General features: G+C 42.3%; 2 protein-coding genes across 5 annotated transcripts; both read left to right on the plus strand.

The window, feature by feature from the left end:
• The first annotated feature begins 860 nt into the window (after positions 1-860).
• fam133b (family with sequence similarity 133 member B) lies at positions 861-9665 on the plus strand. The gene is made up of 11 exons (XM_079749645.1): positions 861-996; positions 1488-1582; positions 3532-3610; positions 3992-4249; positions 4365-4406; positions 4549-4623; positions 5089-5187; positions 5347-5382; positions 5654-5746; positions 7205-7255; positions 8652-9665. The coding sequence occupies exons 1-11, from the start codon at positions 973-975 to the stop codon at positions 8736-8738; spliced, it is 939 nt and encodes a 312-aa protein (XP_079605771.1). The 5' UTR covers positions 861-972; the 3' UTR covers positions 8739-9665.
• Positions 9666-11724: 2059 nt separating this feature from the next.
• On the plus strand, positions 11725-15819 carry LOC307085117 (progranulin-like). 4 transcript variants are annotated; one of them, XM_079749789.1, is made up of 6 exons: positions 11725-11811; positions 12240-12398; positions 12585-12908; positions 15024-15110; positions 15243-15365; positions 15537-15819. In XM_079749789.1, exons 2-6 carry the CDS (start codon positions 12240-12242, stop codon positions 15540-15542), a joined length of 699 nt encoding a protein of 232 aa, XP_079605915.1. In that variant the 5' UTR covers positions 11725-11811; the 3' UTR covers positions 15543-15819. The 4 variants fall into 4 exon arrangements, with proteins under 4 accessions (XP_079605915.1, XP_079605917.1, XP_079605916.1 ...); XM_079749791.1 differs by having other exon boundaries at positions 15246-15365; XM_079749790.1 differs by having other exon boundaries at positions 15027-15110.
• Positions 15820-17643: the final 1824 nt, after the last annotated feature.

Below are 17643 nucleotides of genomic sequence, written 5' to 3' on the forward strand. Positions count from 1 at the left end.
ACACACACACACACACACACACACACACACACACACACAAACTCTAAAACTCTCTCAGGTTCTTGGTTTGGATGTCTGAGCTTCTCGGACATCGGTTTGCACATCTATGGATCATAACTCACTGACCACATAACTCTTTCAGGTTTTCTTTCAAGCTGATCAGCAGTCATGTCCTTGACGGCACTCTACTGTCATATTTAAAGTAAAATAAATGTCTGAATCATAACTGTCGAAACGTCACAGAAAACGCCTTATAAGAATTTTGGTCATCAGATGACGGCGATTACAATTACCAGCCTGACAAAGCATTGTGTGAAATTTTTCTATTGTCATTGGTGCATATGGATTTAATAAATACCACAGCTGGGTAACATTGGCATCAGAATGAGGTTTGTGCTTAATCGTCTGCAAAAGTGTTTAATAAGATATACCAGCAAGATGTCCTCTTATGCACTTCACTCATTTCAAATCGTAACCATTAAATACTTAAAAATTGTGTATATATGTATCACAGCAAGATGTCATGTTCCTCTGCACTTGACTCATTTCAAATCTTTCTGAACCATCAAATAAATCCACCGGATAATTCTAAATATTTTTTAAAGCATGAATGAATAACATTTTTGCTAGATTTGTATGCAATATTTGTCATATGGTTGAACGTGGAATAAAAAGTAATTGATTACTTATCAATTATAGCCTATTGTTTTTTTTCTTGTTTAGTGTTAGCCCTTCATTTATGTTAATGGTTATGGATTTCAATATTATTTTAATGAAATCCAAAGAGCGTTGTGTTTTGCAAGTGGCCTTCCTGACCTCTAGGTGGCATACATAGACACGTCTTGTTTTGCTGCTGACATGTTTTTACAGTAGCGGAAGACATCGCGATAGGCAAAGCCGAGCTGCTAATGAGAGCAAGGCGTCAATGTGATATTTCTATCATTGGTTTCTTCCTATTCGGTATCATTTACCATGGGAAAGAGGGATAACCGAGTGGTAAGTTGTTTGGCAAACACACGCCTGTCTAACGAGAGTGTTATTTATCAAAACGAACTAGCGGTATGAGCTACATGTAGGCTATCTAGCTCAGTACTAGCTAGGTCAGCTAACCACAAAGCAGTTGTGCCGTTCAATAGCATAGCTGTAGCTAATGCTACCCTGCTAGCTAATTCAACCGTTCTAGGCCTCGATTGCGATGCTAACAATTTAACACGTGTCAACAAAGATATGCGCCTAGTTAAATGGCTTGGCCTCTTTTATACTTTACGGCTCAGTGATTGGGTTGTTTCTTATTCTAATAGCAGCTTGCGCTCGTGCCTCATTGGTGACGTCACATTGGCTCGAGCAGCCCCATTAATAATGCACCTGGATCCGGTTTGGTCCTATTTACCTGCCGCACAACATACCAAATCACCAGCTTCCGCATGTGGCTTCTGCTCCCTGATCGATGCTGTCCACTGTTGCTGACCGGGTCTGCTTCTCTCTAGGCATACGTCAACCCCATCGCTGCTTCACGCTCTAGAGGACCGACGAGCTCGGGACCTAGCATCCAGGACTACTTGAGCAGACCCCGGCCGACATGGTGGGCAACGCTCGTTACAGGACGTATCGCTGATGTATAATAAGAACTGCCAATGCGATGCCATTATTAATATATGAAAGGCAATGTCAACAATGGAAACCGCCCACTTCTGATGCTATAAAAGGTTTATACACCGTTTATGAATCACATATCTTGGTACCGTGGGTAACCCAACTATATGAAAGTTACTTATTTATTTGACTTTTAATCGAGTACATAGATGGCCTCAATTAAATAATATATTTGCCATCTATCTAATATGATACACCAAAAAAAGTTGAAGGAAAATGTATGCATTTATAATTCCATACAAAGTAGAACTCTTCAATCAGATGCACAGTGTACCGCAGGACCAATCGGGAAAATAACATGGCCCCGTCCACACGGAGCCGAAACGGGCGAAAACGATCCGGTTTCGTTTTATGCGGTTCAGAAATATCTCCGTAAAGACGGCGTCATTGCGAAACCGCATCGAGCTGTAGAAACACTAGTAAATATTCAAGGCGCTGGTTCTCCACAGAAAAAAGTGGAGCGCATCAAGCCTGCGCGCATACAGCCTGCGCGCTGTATACAAACATTCAGTCACGAGGAGATTCAACCTTTTAAATTGAGCAGAAATACTTTTTAATGTACAGTTAGTAATTCAATTTATCAAGGGGATTTATTTAAAGCTACAAAAAAATACAAAAAATCAACACAACTCTGGCGTCCCCCAGCTGGTGGTGGGCTAATGACGTCATCGTTTGCGTTTCAGGCGTCCACACGAATCGAAACCGCATAGGTCCGGATAGATTTGAAACCAACTCCGAGGGTGGCTTCACAAATGTGGCACCGTTTCGGGCACCGGATTCGCCAGCTCCGTCTGGAAGCTCGGCCGAAATACGCGGTTTCACCAAAAAATCGGCTTTGTGTGGACGGGGCCTTAGTACAAGGCAATGATCGTTTTTCTTGGATGCTTGTCAGAACCACATGTAAGACATCAATTTGGACTCTGGTAACTTGTGATTTTTATGACATTTGATAGACACAATTTATCAAATAATCGGATTAAATACATCGCTCTAATTGACAATGAAAATAATCGTTAGTTGCAGCCCCAGTGCACGATATGATATGGATAGAAAGACACGGCCAATAGCTCTATAAACGACAACCGACAACTGATCATCCTACGTTATTGTGGTTGCTAATGGCGTCTTAGTGAGTCTTCTTGTTTAGGGCAGGGCACTTCAGAGCAGTGCCGCTGCACCACCGTCTCCTGGGCAGACATACATCGCTAGACACACGGGACTCCTACCGGTGATCCGCCTTTAGTTCCCTGTGACAGATCGCTGTAAATCGGAGCGTCAATTTCTGTTCAATATCCAATATCGGTCTAACTTGAAAAATGCTATACTTTGAAAATGAAGATGAATGATTGGTTTGATACACCACCACAACAGAAGTATACTGCTATAAATGTCACTTTCAGTTTTCATTCATTTCGGGACGATGTCTGCTTAAAAACGTTGCCAAAACATAAATCGGCACAAACAAATTTGTATTCGTTAGATGTCGGAAAAAAGTGTTATTTTTTTGATGGTATTTAATATCATACCTTCTGTACTTCTAAATAACCTGGTACACTGTGATATCTCCCCAAGCCTAGTGGCCAGCAATGGTAAACGAATCAAAAATACTTTGTAAACTGGCCACGTTAGAATTGCACCTATTGAATCCCCTTCTGAACTCTTCATCCACTCGAACGAAGGAGTGTAGAATATCTCCATCGCGAAACAAGGAACACGGCGTAACTCCGGCACTTACCCTTTTTGGATTCCGGCCAGGCTCTTTTCCGTCTCCCCCCTAGAAGTTCTGCTATGACATTGTAGGACCGTTGGATCCCTGATTAACAGAGCTGTTCCCCTAATGCTTTGCTATGTGTGTGTGTGTCGTTTGTCTCCTCTCAGGGAGGAGGTGAAGGAGCAGCTGGAAAGAAAGAAGAAAGGATCCAGAGCCCTAGCGGACTTTGAGGAGAAAATGAACGAAGTAGGTCATTTAATGTTTGGTGTAGTGCTTTAATATTCCCCCAACCAGATGAGCATTTTATATGGATTAATAAGCCCACTTGATCCAAAGGCTGGTGGGCATGGTGCAAAATGAACGCCTGCAACCAGCCAATGGCAGATGCCTCTGGCCAGTAAAAAGACAATTCTAAAAGTAAATTTTGGACCCTGCCGGTTGATCCCTCGATTAAGACAACGTCGACACCGGACTGGGCTTTAAGTTTTGGCCAACCCAGATCTCTGAATGAGGAGCCACTGCAGTTGGTCTTTGAGCACTTGTTGAGTGGGGGTTGCATCAGTGTCTGACCTTATCTGACCCTAATTGACATTCTGAGTTGTTCTCCCTCATTTGCTGATTTCACAGAGCTGGAAGAAGGAGCTGGCCAAGAACCGAGAGAAACTGTTGGCCGACCGAGAGAGAGAGCAGGAGAAGCAGAAAAGAATTGCAGACAAAGCAAAGGAGAAAAGTTTAGCAGGCAAACCAAAGGTGATGAATATCGGAGTGAAAGGACAGATCTTCAATATAGCAGTCAAAGAAAAGGAGATCAATGTAACAGACAAAGAAAAGGACAAAAAAGTATTGGACAAAGAAAAGGAGGAGGAGAAAAAGGAGAAGAAAGAGGTACATCCACTAATTGATATTTATTTAGATTATTTACACACTGCTACTGTTATTTCCTGAAGCCTTCCTCGCGATCTCATTTTGATCTTTGTTCTGTTGCCTCGTTTTCTTTTAGAAGAAAAAGAAAGAAAAGAAGGAGAAGAAGAAATCCAATAGGGTGAGGAAAGCTGTTCAGGGTTGTGACTGATGCCTGCCACGCTATAGTGCCTCCTGTCCTCTGCTGCTGTGTGTGTATTGTATGTTTTGTGAGTTGTTGAACCCAAGTCTAATGAGCTCTGCTTTGATTGTCTTTGGTCAAGCATTCTCCATCTTCCTCCTCCTCCTCATCGAGTTCTGATTCCTCCAGCAGTTCGTCCTCAGAGTCTGATGATGAGGTACGTTGGACTTAAAAGCAAAAAGTACATACTGTTTTGTTCAGTCGTTCTCTCCATTTTGAAAAGTGCACTCCTGCACACTAGTCCCCCGTAACGTCACAGCAACGAACAAATCCATTTTTGGAGCATTCCAATGTTGGCTATTATTTAGGTATTGATGTTTTATTAGTTATCTTCTAGTATTTGATCGTGGAGTTCGTCGCCTTTATTGGGAGACACTGCTGTGTTTGATCATGCGAGACGTGGGAAGAACCTGTTTGATTAGCCTAAATAATGGTGTGATTTAGTGGATTCAGGAGTTTACAGTACCACCACTCACTGGAGTCCCCTCTATATGGTGGAGTATCGCTAAGGGACAGTCCCTGGAGACACTCTGATGTACGATCCCTATCAAGACGAACGTGATCGTTTTGGCCATTCCTGTGGATTGGTTAGGGCTCACGTTTTTCCTGTTGGTCTGCACAGGGTGAAAAGAAGAGTGTAAAGAAGAAGAGGAAAAGGAAGAAGTCGTCGGCCAGGAAAGCTTCGGACGGCTCAGCTGCAGAGTCTGATGCGGAGGGCAAGGTTTGTTCAAGTCCTGAGGACAGCCAGCCAATGGGCTGTGCTCCTCTCCTACAGCGTTGCTCAGTGTCCGATCCGAGGGCCATGCTGCATGGGGAGGTTCATGTACCTTTTGGGTTTTGGTCCTGGCTTTAAACGCCTTTTATGTTTCCTTCCAAGCAGAAGAAGAAGAAAATCAAGGAGGAAGGTGACGAGAAGGTAAATAAGAACTGACTGCAAACCAAAGGCCGAACATGTCTACACATGAGTGCTGGCATGTTCATGTGTGTTTGCTGTCTTAGGATGAATGCGGGTTTGGCTGGTTGGGTTAGGGTGGTTGTATTTTTAAATAAGGCATTTCTATTTGTTTTTATTTTAACTACCTATCTTAGCTTATCTTACCTTTTAATAACCTTTTATTATCAACGCCCTACAACATGTCATATGATGTATTCCATGGGTGCCCTGAACCTTGTGTGCTCTTACACAGGACGAGAAGAGCCGGCACAGAAAGAGGAAGGCGGAGCGAATTCACAAGGACTCTTCCTCAGGGTCCTCGGTAGACTCTGAAGGGGAAGAGGCTGTAAGCACACACACACACACACACACACACACACACACACACACACACACACACACACACACACACACACACACACACACACACACACACACACACACACACAGCCTTAATATCTCAATATTGAAACAATACCAGGCATACACCTACAACATAAGGGGCCAGACCGCCTGTGTAGAAGGTGTAATGAGTCGTTTGTGTTCAGATTTTGTGCACTACTGTTGTGTGCAGGATAATAGTCCTTAGTTTGCTAAATGACTTCATGTCATTTATGTTCCTTATTTTCACGTTACTACGTTTTTGACCATGATATATTTTTTATTGCATAATGAAATTATTGTAGCTTATTAGATCATCTCGCTCATAGTGTCACTATAGCTTTTCTATGGCATGCAGTAATCTGATATCCCCTATACTGGGGTTTGCCTTTTCTTCTTATCTATATATACATTTGTAACCAGATCACTTATTAATCATTAATTTTTACTTTGTGGTTTTGACACAAACGCTTTGTTATTTTTTCCCAAATGTATAGTTCTAATAAATTGAAAGGAATATAAACCTTACGCCCCGTTCGTTAAACCCCCCGAGCACTAGATTTGCGCCCTAGCCCTTGAATTTGCGGGTTCCTGCCGAGGGGTATTGGAGGAAGTTAGAAAACATTGAACATGGTATAAGAGGTTGTGAGAAAAAAGGAAGTGAGCGAACAATTACTCTCACTTCCATTGAGGGAAGTAAGAGTATGTGTTCTTGTTAAGGGGAGAGTAATGGGACGGGGACCTTAATGTGCATTGCATAATCAGAATAGCTATTTCCACACCGTGGTATAGTTCTGTCCATCCACCACACGAGGCATTGGGAGAGCAGAGCTGGAAAAGGACTGTCCAAAGAGTCTAAAATGATGAAGAGTGAATACTCTCAGGCGCATGCGCACATTTGGCAAAGCAGGAGGGGTCTTTTGCTGATGATCAGATTACCCACTTCGACTACCTCAGATTACAGCGAGCAGCAACCGCAGTCACATCGTTGGGTGTTGAACAACGTTTAAAGATATCCTCCCCTCGATGGTCGGTGAATGATTTAAACAGAGCGCTTGCAGAGTTACTTGCAGGAATGACTCCGGTTCTCAAATTAAATGCATGCATATGAGAGAAAACAATAACTGATGTGATTATGCCCACAAAGCCTGCAGGGAGTTGATACCAAGCGCAGCACACGCACTGACCAGGGGTCGCACATCGAAGCAACTTATAGGAAATACGGCTTAACACACACTCATTCTTAAAGTACCGGTACACTGCTTTATAAACCATGGCCTTCACGAGTAGCCTGATATCAGACTACTCTCCGTGGGATTTGATTTTCTTGAGACTAAGCTTGTTTTGACTGAGCCGAATGACCGGTGAGGATATTGAAATTCCCTTGTTGCAACATTGTGTGGTTTTGTGGCCTCTCCCCCAGGTTGAGGCCAAGAAGAAAAAGAGAAGCAGTGAAGAGAAGGACAGAATAACAGTATGTGCCTTCTACCACAACAAACCATGTATTGATTGGTCAATCATTTTGAACGATAACTGATAAATACACAACTTCAGATTTATTTTCAAATAATAATTGTTTTTATTTGTGCATTTCTGAAGCTATAATGCTATATAGTTTTTTTAAATTTCACAACGTAAGTCTTTGGTAATTCAATGTTTAGATTACCACATCCAATATCCTACTGGTGATTATCACATCCAATATCCTACTGGTCGTTTAAGAAGCCGAGAGCTTTCACCATGCAAACCCGGTGAAGAAACCGTATGCACACTTCTACTGGTCTGCTCTGACTCACGCACCATAAGACCTATTCTGGCACTGAGATGTACAACCCCAATCCCAATGTTGGGAATAAAAACAGAATACAATGATTTGCAAATCCTTTTCAACCTATATTCAATTGAATACACTACAAATACAAGATATTTAACGTTCAAATATATGCAAATGTTCACTCACTTGGAATTCGATGCCTGCAACACATTCCAAAAAATCTTGGACAGGGGCATGTTTACCACTGTGTTACATCGCCTTTCCTTTTAACAACATTCAAAAGGCGTTTGGGAACTGAGGAACCCAAATGGTTGAAGCTTTGTAGGTGGAATTCTTTCCCATTCTTGCTTGATGTACAACTTCAGTTGCTCAATAGTCCGGGGTCTCCGTTGTCGTATTTTGCGCTTCATAATGCACCACACATTTTCAATGGGAGACAGGTCTGGACTGCAGGAAGGCCAGTCTAGTACCCGCACTCTTCTATTACGAAGACATGCTGTTGTAACACGTGCAGAATGTGGCTTGGCAGCAGCATATGTTGCTCCAAAACCTGTATGTACCTTTCAGCATTAATGGGGCCCTCACAGATGTGCAAGTTACCCATGTCATGGGCACTAACACACCCCCATACCATCACAGATGCTGGGTTTTGAACTTTGCCCTGATAAGAATACAGATGGTCCTGTTCCTCGTTGGCTCAGAGAACACAAACATCCGTAATTTCCAAAAAATTTGAATGCAGACTCGTCAGACCACAGCACACTTCCACTTCCACTTTGCATCAGTCCATCTCAGATGAGCTCGGGCCCAGAGAAGCAGGCGCAGTTTCTCGGTGTTGTTGATATATGGCTTCCGCTTTGCATGGTAGAGTTTAAACTTCCACTTCTAGCGACAAACTATGTTAACTGACAATGGCTTTCTGAAGTGTATTCAATCTAATATAGGTTCAAAAGGATTTGCAAATCATTGTTTTCTGTTTATGTTTGTATATGTTGTACACAACGTCCCATCTTCATTGGAATTGGGGTTGTACATGAAACGGAACGCAGCACAACATCACAACTCGGTTTAGTCCTTTTAAATCTCATGTGTGCAGAAATCCAAGAAGAAGAGGCGGAAGAAGCACAGGAAGCACGGGAGGAAGAGTAAGAAGAGGACGGCGTCGGGCTCGGAGCACGACTAGGACCTGCGGCCTCATCGCTGGGACCGCACTCACTACGGACGCCCTCCTCCTCAACTACAAGTCCCATCCCTCAGACCGTGGCTATCCCCATGGAAGGACGCCTACAGACTTCTAATGCTGGTTTCCCGTTGGTGCAGAGAGAGTCTGGACACAACACTGTGGGGGAGCAGGGAAAGTCCTCCAACGGGACGAGCCACGGTTCTTTTCGCTCTTGTTTGTACCATTTGTTTTTCTTTTATTTGTAGATTATAGTTAATTGGTTTCGACGACGGGGCGACATAAACCTTGAAGTCACCGCACGGCTCTCTTGGACCCAGGGTTGAGCCGCCAAGCGAGGGTGTGTGTGTGTGTGGGTGTGTGCGTGTGGTGTTTGAGAAACCCTGCAGAGTTGTAGAGCGATCGTGGTGACATTATTCTGGGAGCTTTTTTTGTTCCGTTCAGCACTGAGCGATTTTCATGAATCGCTCCATCTCACACACGCAGCCTGTTAATAATGCAGCTCTACACCTCTATGTTGTCTTTTTAAGAAGTCACTAGACAAGTACGGTGTTACTGTGGCACCAGTGTCATGCATGTGTATTTTAAGACCTCTTTTATCTTGCCAGCCTCATATTGAAGCTGGACTTATTGACATTTTCGGCAGTCTAGTCAAGATTTATACAAGGGATAACTTTGAAAATGCTCTTTATGCAGGAAGGTTGATGAATGTGTTGACATTGAAGAATTCCTTATTAAAGTATTCTTGTTTTAGCTCTGACTAGAGTTAATTTATTCACAGAATTTATTCCAGCATGACGTTGTCTTTAAACAATCACCTGAATGTTTCGCTATGCAACTGCAGTTTTCTGCTTGGCTGCAACATTCACCCGGGAACTGGAGAAATACCTTCATCACATTTGCTTCTGAACAAAATAAAAGATTTTTCAAGAATTGGACACTAAAGTGGCTTTTACTGTTAAAATCAATCTAGATGATAATTCTGTCAAAGCTTGTTAAATGCCTACCAGCAAGGATGCAGTGATCTTTATTTCAAAAATGCTACTGGAATTGTACTAATGTGAACAGCCTTGCAGTGGTGCACCTTAGGAGGGTTTAATCGCTCTATATGTAAATCCATTACAGAGTCGATTCTTGCTTGTGTCTTTCAATGGAATAGCCGAATTAGGAGTAGAAATGGTCCAGTTCACAATTACAAAGTAAATATAAAAAATATCGCTTTCTCTTCCCCTTTAATCCAGAAGGTAGTTTCAATATGTATCATGATTGCACATGATACATACCAGATGGGAAGCAACTGAACTTTGGCAAAACCCTTACTACAGACCTTACTTTACAATTCTGATGGGAAACAAGGAAGCAACCCAAAAATATAGAAAAACCGTTTAGTCAAACTTTGTTCCTTATTGTTGTACACAACTGCTTGATTTTCTTTTCCTTAAAATACTTTTTATAAGTACCTATATACTTAAACCATTCCACAACAGACTTTTTGCTTCAAATAGAGATGCCTCTATTTGTGGTTATTGTAACTTTATTTACTAGCGCTTAGTAGCTTGGTTATCTTTCTATTTGCTTGTCAGTGCATACCACAAGCCGACATGAGGCATATTTATTTATTAGGGGTCCCCTATTGTTTCTGTAACTTTTTTTTCCCCCAAATTCTGTAAAAGTTTTACTGCAGCCTATACCGTGAGTTGAAAACTCTTTAAATGTTCAGGTATGGTTACCACTACCCATAAACCCAAATTTGTGGTACTGCACCCAAAGGTGGCGCTATTGTAAAAAATCATGTATTAGGCTTATTTCTCCTCACCAGATTGACCTGGACTCAAAATTCTTTCATAATATTAATCTCTAGAATCAGATGCATCTATAAACCCTGGTCTTCTGCTCTAAAAATGTTTACTTTTCCCACAATTTCATTGAAAAGCCAAACGTGTACAGTCTCAACCCATTTTGCCTATATGACCATTTTGTTATTGTATAACTACTATACGGCTATCATTAGGTGGATACCATTAACATTGCAAATTTTCAGATCTGTACTATTAAGAAAGCCCTTAATTCTCTTGTGAAATGTGTGCTTGGAGTTTTCTTGATGTGTGCTTATCAATAGACATGTTCACCATTTGAATGAGGCTTGATGCAGTTCATGAATGTCAGTGGCTCAATGGGCTAATACCTTTTGCTGGGATCCTTAGGTTGAGTGATCTTATACCGATCAGAGCATTATGAACAAGCTGAACATGACATTCTGTCATTGCCACTCATTTAAGAAACACAACATTGACAACAGCACCTGAAAGTCATCAGCCAATCAACATTCTGGCTCATTAGTTTCGACGAATCAGACTGCCAAGACACAGTATGGCATTAAGGGGAACTTCTCAACCATTTTTCCTTCATAATGAACTCTGTCATATTATTATTTCTTCCATTAGTGTTCTTGACAACAAATGTTTAATTTTCCCAGAATTTCCAAGATTTTTCAGGTATTTGCTTTTAACAAAGCCCTTTATTCATTTGAGAAATGTTTGCTTGGAGTTTTCTGGAGGTGTACTTATCAATAGACATTTGAACCATGTGAATGAGGCTACATTCCAGGTTTGTCAGTGGCTCAATGGGATAATGCCTTGTACTGGTTATCCTTAGTTTGTGAGTTCGAATCCCGATTAGACAATTATGAACATGACATTTGGCTATTGCTCTGCAGCCCAGTCACCTGAAACCTGAGGCTCAGTATGGCATTAAAGGGAAAATCTACATCTTCCCTTCCTAATTATGACATATTTAAATATCTTGCATTAGTATGTTCTTGACTTTTCATTTTGCTCGGACCCCGTTAATCACCACTTGCGGTTTTATTTTATTTTATATTTACTTAAATGGCATTCCATAAACGGACTCGCCATATACATAACCCTTAAATAACAGCAACCAAAAGGGGGGAGGGCAGTATTTCTTACTTCCTCATAAGTTGGCATATAAATAGTTCTGCTATTCTGAGTGAACTGAATAAATGTAATGCGCTGCATCTGATAGGAAGAGATCCAACCACTGCCAGGCTGAAAACGTAAGTGACAACCACACATTCGGAAAATAGGTGTTATTCAAGCCATTGTAATGCCATTTGCACAGGTAAAGGAAAGGTAAAAAGTGTGATAGGAAATAGGAAAATCCACTACACATTTTCAAAAAACACTGAATTATATTTATTTGATATACACACAGAATTATTGCACCATGAATTATAATGAGTTATTGCACACAACAATGGGACAAATAGACAAAGATAAAGAAATAGACAGAGATAAAGGTAGTGAGGGGGGTGAGTAGTTTTCCTTTATTTTGCGTGGTGAGGGTTTGAAAACAATGGGAAAGCGCCACAACGTAGGCAGTCCCCAACACAATTGACCAACCCTCACCCAATCCCTGACCTGCTTGCCAAATACACAGCTCTCTGCACCTCATTTTTAATCAGACCAACTGTTCTTGCTCCAGATGTGGTGTTACAGTGTGTTGGTCCTAGTGGTCGTGGCCGTGGGGTGGAGTGTCCAAGTCTCCTGCTACGTCGTCTGTCCGGATGGATCGCTTTGCTCAAATGGCAACACCTGCTGCCAGAACCGTGCCGGTGGATACGGCTGCTGCCCTTACCCACAGGTGTGTGTCTGTGTGTCTGCTCATGTTCATTCTGTCACACATTTCTATCCAAAGCGCCTTATGGTGAACAGTTTGGAGACGCCAGTCCCCTTGAGCCGCTTGCTCAAGGGGACAGACCTTGGGACCAGGGAACCAGGGAATTAACTAGACCCTGCTCCTTCCCCCCTGTGCATCCCTCTCTCCCAGGCGGTGTGCTGCTCCGACATGATCCACTGCTGTCCAAACGGCTGGGATTGTCATGTCAGCACCCAGACGTGTTCGAGGGAGGGCCATCCACTGCTCCGCTTACCCATGAGGCAGAAGGTGATCCATGGGGGGCCGGGCGGCTCCCTCTCTACCCTTCCCCTCTCACGCCTCCAGGGGCAGCGGGCTGTTCTGGGTCAGGGAGGAGCTGAAGGCCCGGGGGGGCGGCTGGTCGACTGCGGAGAGGAAGACGACGGCTCCTGCCCCTCGGGCACGGAGTGCTGCAGAGGGGCGGGCGGTGGCTGGCTCTGCTGCCCCGTCTCCGCTGTGAGTGGAACCGATAAATAAAAATACATATTTAGGACATGTCGGCCAGCAAATTATTTGTGAGTAGTTACATGGACCTATAAAAAAAGTAGTAGTAGTAGTAGGGTAGAATACAAAGTTAACAAAGGTGAGTGGGAGCGACCAACAGGGAGAGTTTGGGATCAGCGGGAGAGGCCGAGTTAAACTGCAATACACTGTGTGAAGTGGATATGTCTGCAAGTTGAAAAGCAAGGCTGCAAGACAGTTAAAGGGATCTACACAACAAATATGTCAGTCGATTGGCATGGCCTAAAGCAGGGGTCTTAAATTAAAATTGAACAAGGTCCAGTTACTAAAAATTCCTTCCAAGAAAGGTCCGAACCTCTAACCTACCACGTCCTAATAGCCTACTTTTGTCAAATACAATCAACACGGCATATTTCCTTATAATTTCAGATGTATTTATTTTCAATTTCCAAATAGCTTACTTTTAGCCATGAAAAATAAGAAAGACAAAGTAACGCATACTAACATTTCAAGTAAACAGAACAGGTACATTAGGCCTGCATTTCAAGTAAACATAAAAGGTGCATTAGGCCTACATTTCAAGTAAGCAAAACAGGTACACCAGGCCTACATTTCAAGTAAGCAAAACAGGTACCCCATCTGTAGTGACTGAGACAACCTTTGTTAGATCAATCCCCCTCTTTGACAGCATCTCCTTAATAGCCTCATAAATATATTTTCGCCTTGTGTGTGTCTCAAGTGGTGTTATACCCAACAGGTCCTCACAGATCTCTTTCTTCTCTTGATGAAAAAATCACACATGAACCAAAAGCTGGGCATTATCCGTTACATCTGAAGACTCAACAATGGCTAAGGATGGGGAACTCTGAACAGCCGCATCAAGCTGTGACAGTGCGTCATTTGATAACATTTCGGATTTTCTGGTTGTCGTTGCAGCTGACATTTATTTTTTCATTTATTTTTGCTTTATTTTTTCATACAATTCATCCCTTTGTTTGCCTTCAAGTAACGTCTCGGCAGCGGCGTTCAAGCACTCCTTCACTCTGTCGCGTCACTGAAGGTTTTTTTACGTTGCCCCAAAATCCATGCAATCTTAAGTGAGCATTCATTTGCACGTTGCTGGCCCGTAAATAAGACGTGAAGACTCGCGTAGACCTCTCAAACTGAGCTCTCAGCTCGGCTATTTTCCACGCTCTTACTTCTGACTTCTGGGGATACTTTTACTCGAAGGATCTGTGTTTGGATTCGTAATGCTGCTTAATATTCCCGCTTTTTATCAGCGCCACGGTTTCAACACACAAAAGACACAACAAAGGTTTAGTACTGCCTTGCGGGAGGATGAACATGTTCGAACATTGGTCAACCATTCAGCTTTAAAAAAAAAAAATCACATTATTTTAAATTGGTCATGGGTCTGGATAGGACCGTCACTTGGTCCGGACCCGGACCGCGTTCCGCCGCTTGGAGATGCCTGGCCTAAAGTATCAGACCTCCTGGCTACAGTGGCAATGCAAATTACATCGATCTTAACAGCTCTCAGAGCTCAGTCAGCGAGAGGAAAGGAGATATATCTAGGTCCAAAGAGAATGTATATAATTCATTTTGATGCGAATAGCAAATATATAAAAAAGGTTAATATAATTGCATTTTATAGTTATGATTGATATTTCCACGACAGGAACTCCATTTTTCTTTTTTCGAATCAAGTGGAACAACAGAGAACCTTTTGTTTGAATTTATTTATCACTAACATACCGCAGACCCAGACGTAGTACTGAAGGGAAATTAAGATTGATAAGAAGGACTTAGGCGGGCGGAGCCAGGCTATTGTTTTACTCTATAATAGGAAAATTGAAGTGAGGAAAGAACTGTGGAACAGGCGAACCTTTGTCACTAGTTTTGGGAGTATGTATTATTTTTTAATCATTATTTTCGTGCCAGTGCTGTGTTTAATTAATTACAGTTAGATATCTTGATGAATACATCTTTAAACATTTGAAAGTGAAAATTAAATATTTCAAAGTGCACGTTTCATTCTACCATTATGGTGTTTATTATTTTTTGTTGTCCTGCTGCTAAACACCTTTCCCAAACACTCCCTGTGCCAAGCAGGACATAGGGGAGGCTCTCAGCCCCGGAGGGTCCCCAGTACACCCAGCCACTAAGACATGGAACAGGATCCTCAGGCTCAGAGAGGTAGGCTGGCTGTCCTGTCTTGATCAGAAAGGAAGGACGGAATGAAAGAAGCAAGGAGAAAAGAAAACAACATGAAAAGAAACGTCTGTTTGGAGTGATTTGATATCGATGTAATTCTCTTGTTTTTATTAGAAGGAGATGGAAGGGTCCGATGGCATGGGAGGGATGTACTGTGATGCGGTCTCCTACTGCCCATCGGGGACCTCCTGCTGTCAGGGCACTGCACACGGCTGGAGCTGCTGCCCTAACCACATGGTAACCATCACCACTCTCTCTCAGGCTCTATAGCAGTAGTTAAATATAGCTATTAATACATACGGAGAACACCACAAGTTATGCGGTTGTGAAAGGAACAAGTTATGAATTGAAAGCACTACTTCTGATGACTATTTTGAAAGTGACCCATTGCTGATTTTGTTGTTGCAGGGCTAGTGTTGTTCTGACGGGGTTCACTGCTGTGAATATGGCTATACCTGTGACCCCTCAAACCTGAGATGCAGGAAGGGATTCACTGACGTCTCTTCAGGAGCAAAGAAGTATGCTAGACCATACTGAGACACAAAAGCACATATTCTCAGCTTGATATGTGCAGTCTTAACTTCAAATACCAAACCATATAGGCAAAGCCTTATTCTTACATGTTCTGTGAGATTAATGGTTCCTTATTTGATTGACAATTGTTCAATAAACTGGTATTCTGAAATCAAAATATTGTCCTGATAATCACTTATGCCAAGTGGGTTGGCAAATTATTTTGATTTCCTCATCTATGTGTAATGGTGGTGGAGGTGGTAGAAAAGACAAGGTGAGATGACTGCTGATGAAAACTCCTTATAGAATCTGTAATTTTGCACTTGTGAATGTATAACAGTTAAGACCATTCAAATCACAACGTTTGAAAGATGGCTTAACACACTCATTCTTAAAGTACCGGTACACTGCTTTATAAACCCTGGCCTTCACGAGTAGCCTGATATCAGACTACTCTCCGTGATTTTCTTGAGACTAAGCTTGTTTTGACTGAGCCTAATGACCGGTGAGGATATTGAAATTCCCTTGCTGCATCATTGTTTGGTTTGGTGGCCTCTCCCCCAGGTTGAGGCCAAGAAGAAAAAGAGAAGCAGTGAAGAGAAGGACAGAATAACTAGGCCTATGTGCCTTCTACCACAGCAAACCTTGATTGGTCAACCATTTCGAACGATAACTGATAAATACACAGCTCTAGATGTATTTCCAAATAGTCGGAATCTGAAATAATTGCATTTATTTGTGCATTTCTGAAGCTATAATGCACAAGTTTTCTTTAATTTCACAACGGTCTTTGGTAATTCAATATTTCGATTCTGGTGATTACCACATCCAATATCCTACTGGTCGTTTAAGAAGCCAAGAGCTTTCACCATGCAAACCCGGTGAAGAAACCGCGTGCACACTTCTACTGGTCTGCTCTGAGTAACGCACCATAAAACCTATTCTGGCACTGAGATGTACAACCCCAATCCCAATGTTGGGAATAAAAACAGAATACAATGATTTGCAAATCCTTTTCAACCTATATTCAATTGAATACACTACAAATACAAGATATTTAACGTTCAAATATCTGCAAATATTCACTCACTTGGAATTCGACGCCTGCAACACCTTCCAAAAAATCTTGGACAGGGGCATGTTTACCACTGTGTTACATCGCCTTTCCTTTTAACAATATTCAAAAGGCGTTTGGGAACTGAGGAACCCAAATGGTTGAAGCTTTGTAGGTGGAATTCTTTCCCATTCTTGCTTGATGTACAACTTCAGTTGCTCAACAGCCCTGGGTCTCCGTTGTCGTATTTTGTCCTTCATAATGCGGCACACATTTTCAATGGGAGACAGGTCTGGACTGCAGGAAGGCCAGTCTAGTACCCGCACTCTTCTATTACGAAGACATGCTGTTGTAACACGTGCAGAATGTGGCTTGGCAGCAGCATATGTTGCTCCAAAACCTGTATGTACCTTTCAGCATTAATGGTGCCCTCACAGATGTGCAAGTTACCCATGTCATGGGCACTAACACACCCCCATACCATCACAGATGCTGGGTTTTGAACTTTGCGCAGATAACAATCCGGGTGGTCCTTTCCTCTTTGGCCCGGAAGACACAACATCCATAATTTTCAAAAACAATTTGAATGTGAGTCGTCAGACCACAGCACACTTCCACTTCCACTTTGCATCAGTTCATCAAATGAGCTCGGGCCCAGACAAGCCGAATTCTGCGACCCATCGAAAAGTGTGACCCCAGGGGTCGCTGTTGCATATTTTTTGCAATATGCACGAGTTCGAAGCGTAGACGGGCATGACAAAAACATAAATAAAACATAAGATCTCCCCCCAACGAATTAACTTTTTATTAAAGGTGCTTTATAAATACATTTCTTTTGATTTGATTAGCATTTTACAGACCCATACAATGATAGGGTGTTTATATTTTTTACGTTTATGTTTTGGTATAATGCAAACGTACATGTTGCAGAAAATGTGCAACAGCGCC

Source organism: Pollachius pollachius (genome assembly GCF_949987615.1).
Source record: "Pollachius pollachius genome assembly, chromosome: 13".
Classification (NCBI taxonomy): Eukaryota; Metazoa; Chordata; class Actinopteri; order Gadiformes; family Gadidae; genus Pollachius; species Pollachius pollachius.

Excerpts from the sequence above, each read along its gene's own strand:
- fam133b (XM_079749645.1), top strand. The coding sequence starts at position 973 with ATGGGAAAGAGGGATAACCGAGTG. Across the intron at positions 1,583-3,531 it reads AGCAGACCCCGGCCGACATG|GGAGGAGGTGAAGGAGCAGC; the intron begins GTGGGCAACGCT and ends GTCTCCTCTCAG. Across the intron at positions 5,747-7,204 it reads ACTCTGAAGGGGAAGAGGCT|GTTGAGGCCAAGAAGAAAAA; the intron begins GTAAGCACACAC and ends CCTCTCCCCCAG.
- LOC307085117 (XM_079749789.1), top strand. The coding sequence starts at position 12,240 with ATGTGGTGTTACAGTGTGTTGGTCCTAGTGGTCGTGGCCGTGGGGTGG. Across the intron at positions 12,399-12,584 it reads GCTGCTGCCCTTACCCACAG|GCGGTGTGCTGCTCCGACAT; the intron begins GTGTGTGTCTGT and ends CCTCTCTCCCAG. Across the intron at positions 12,909-15,023 it reads TCTGCTGCCCCGTCTCCGCT|CAGGACATAGGGGAGGCTCT; the intron begins GTGAGTGGAACC and ends CCCTGTGCCAAG.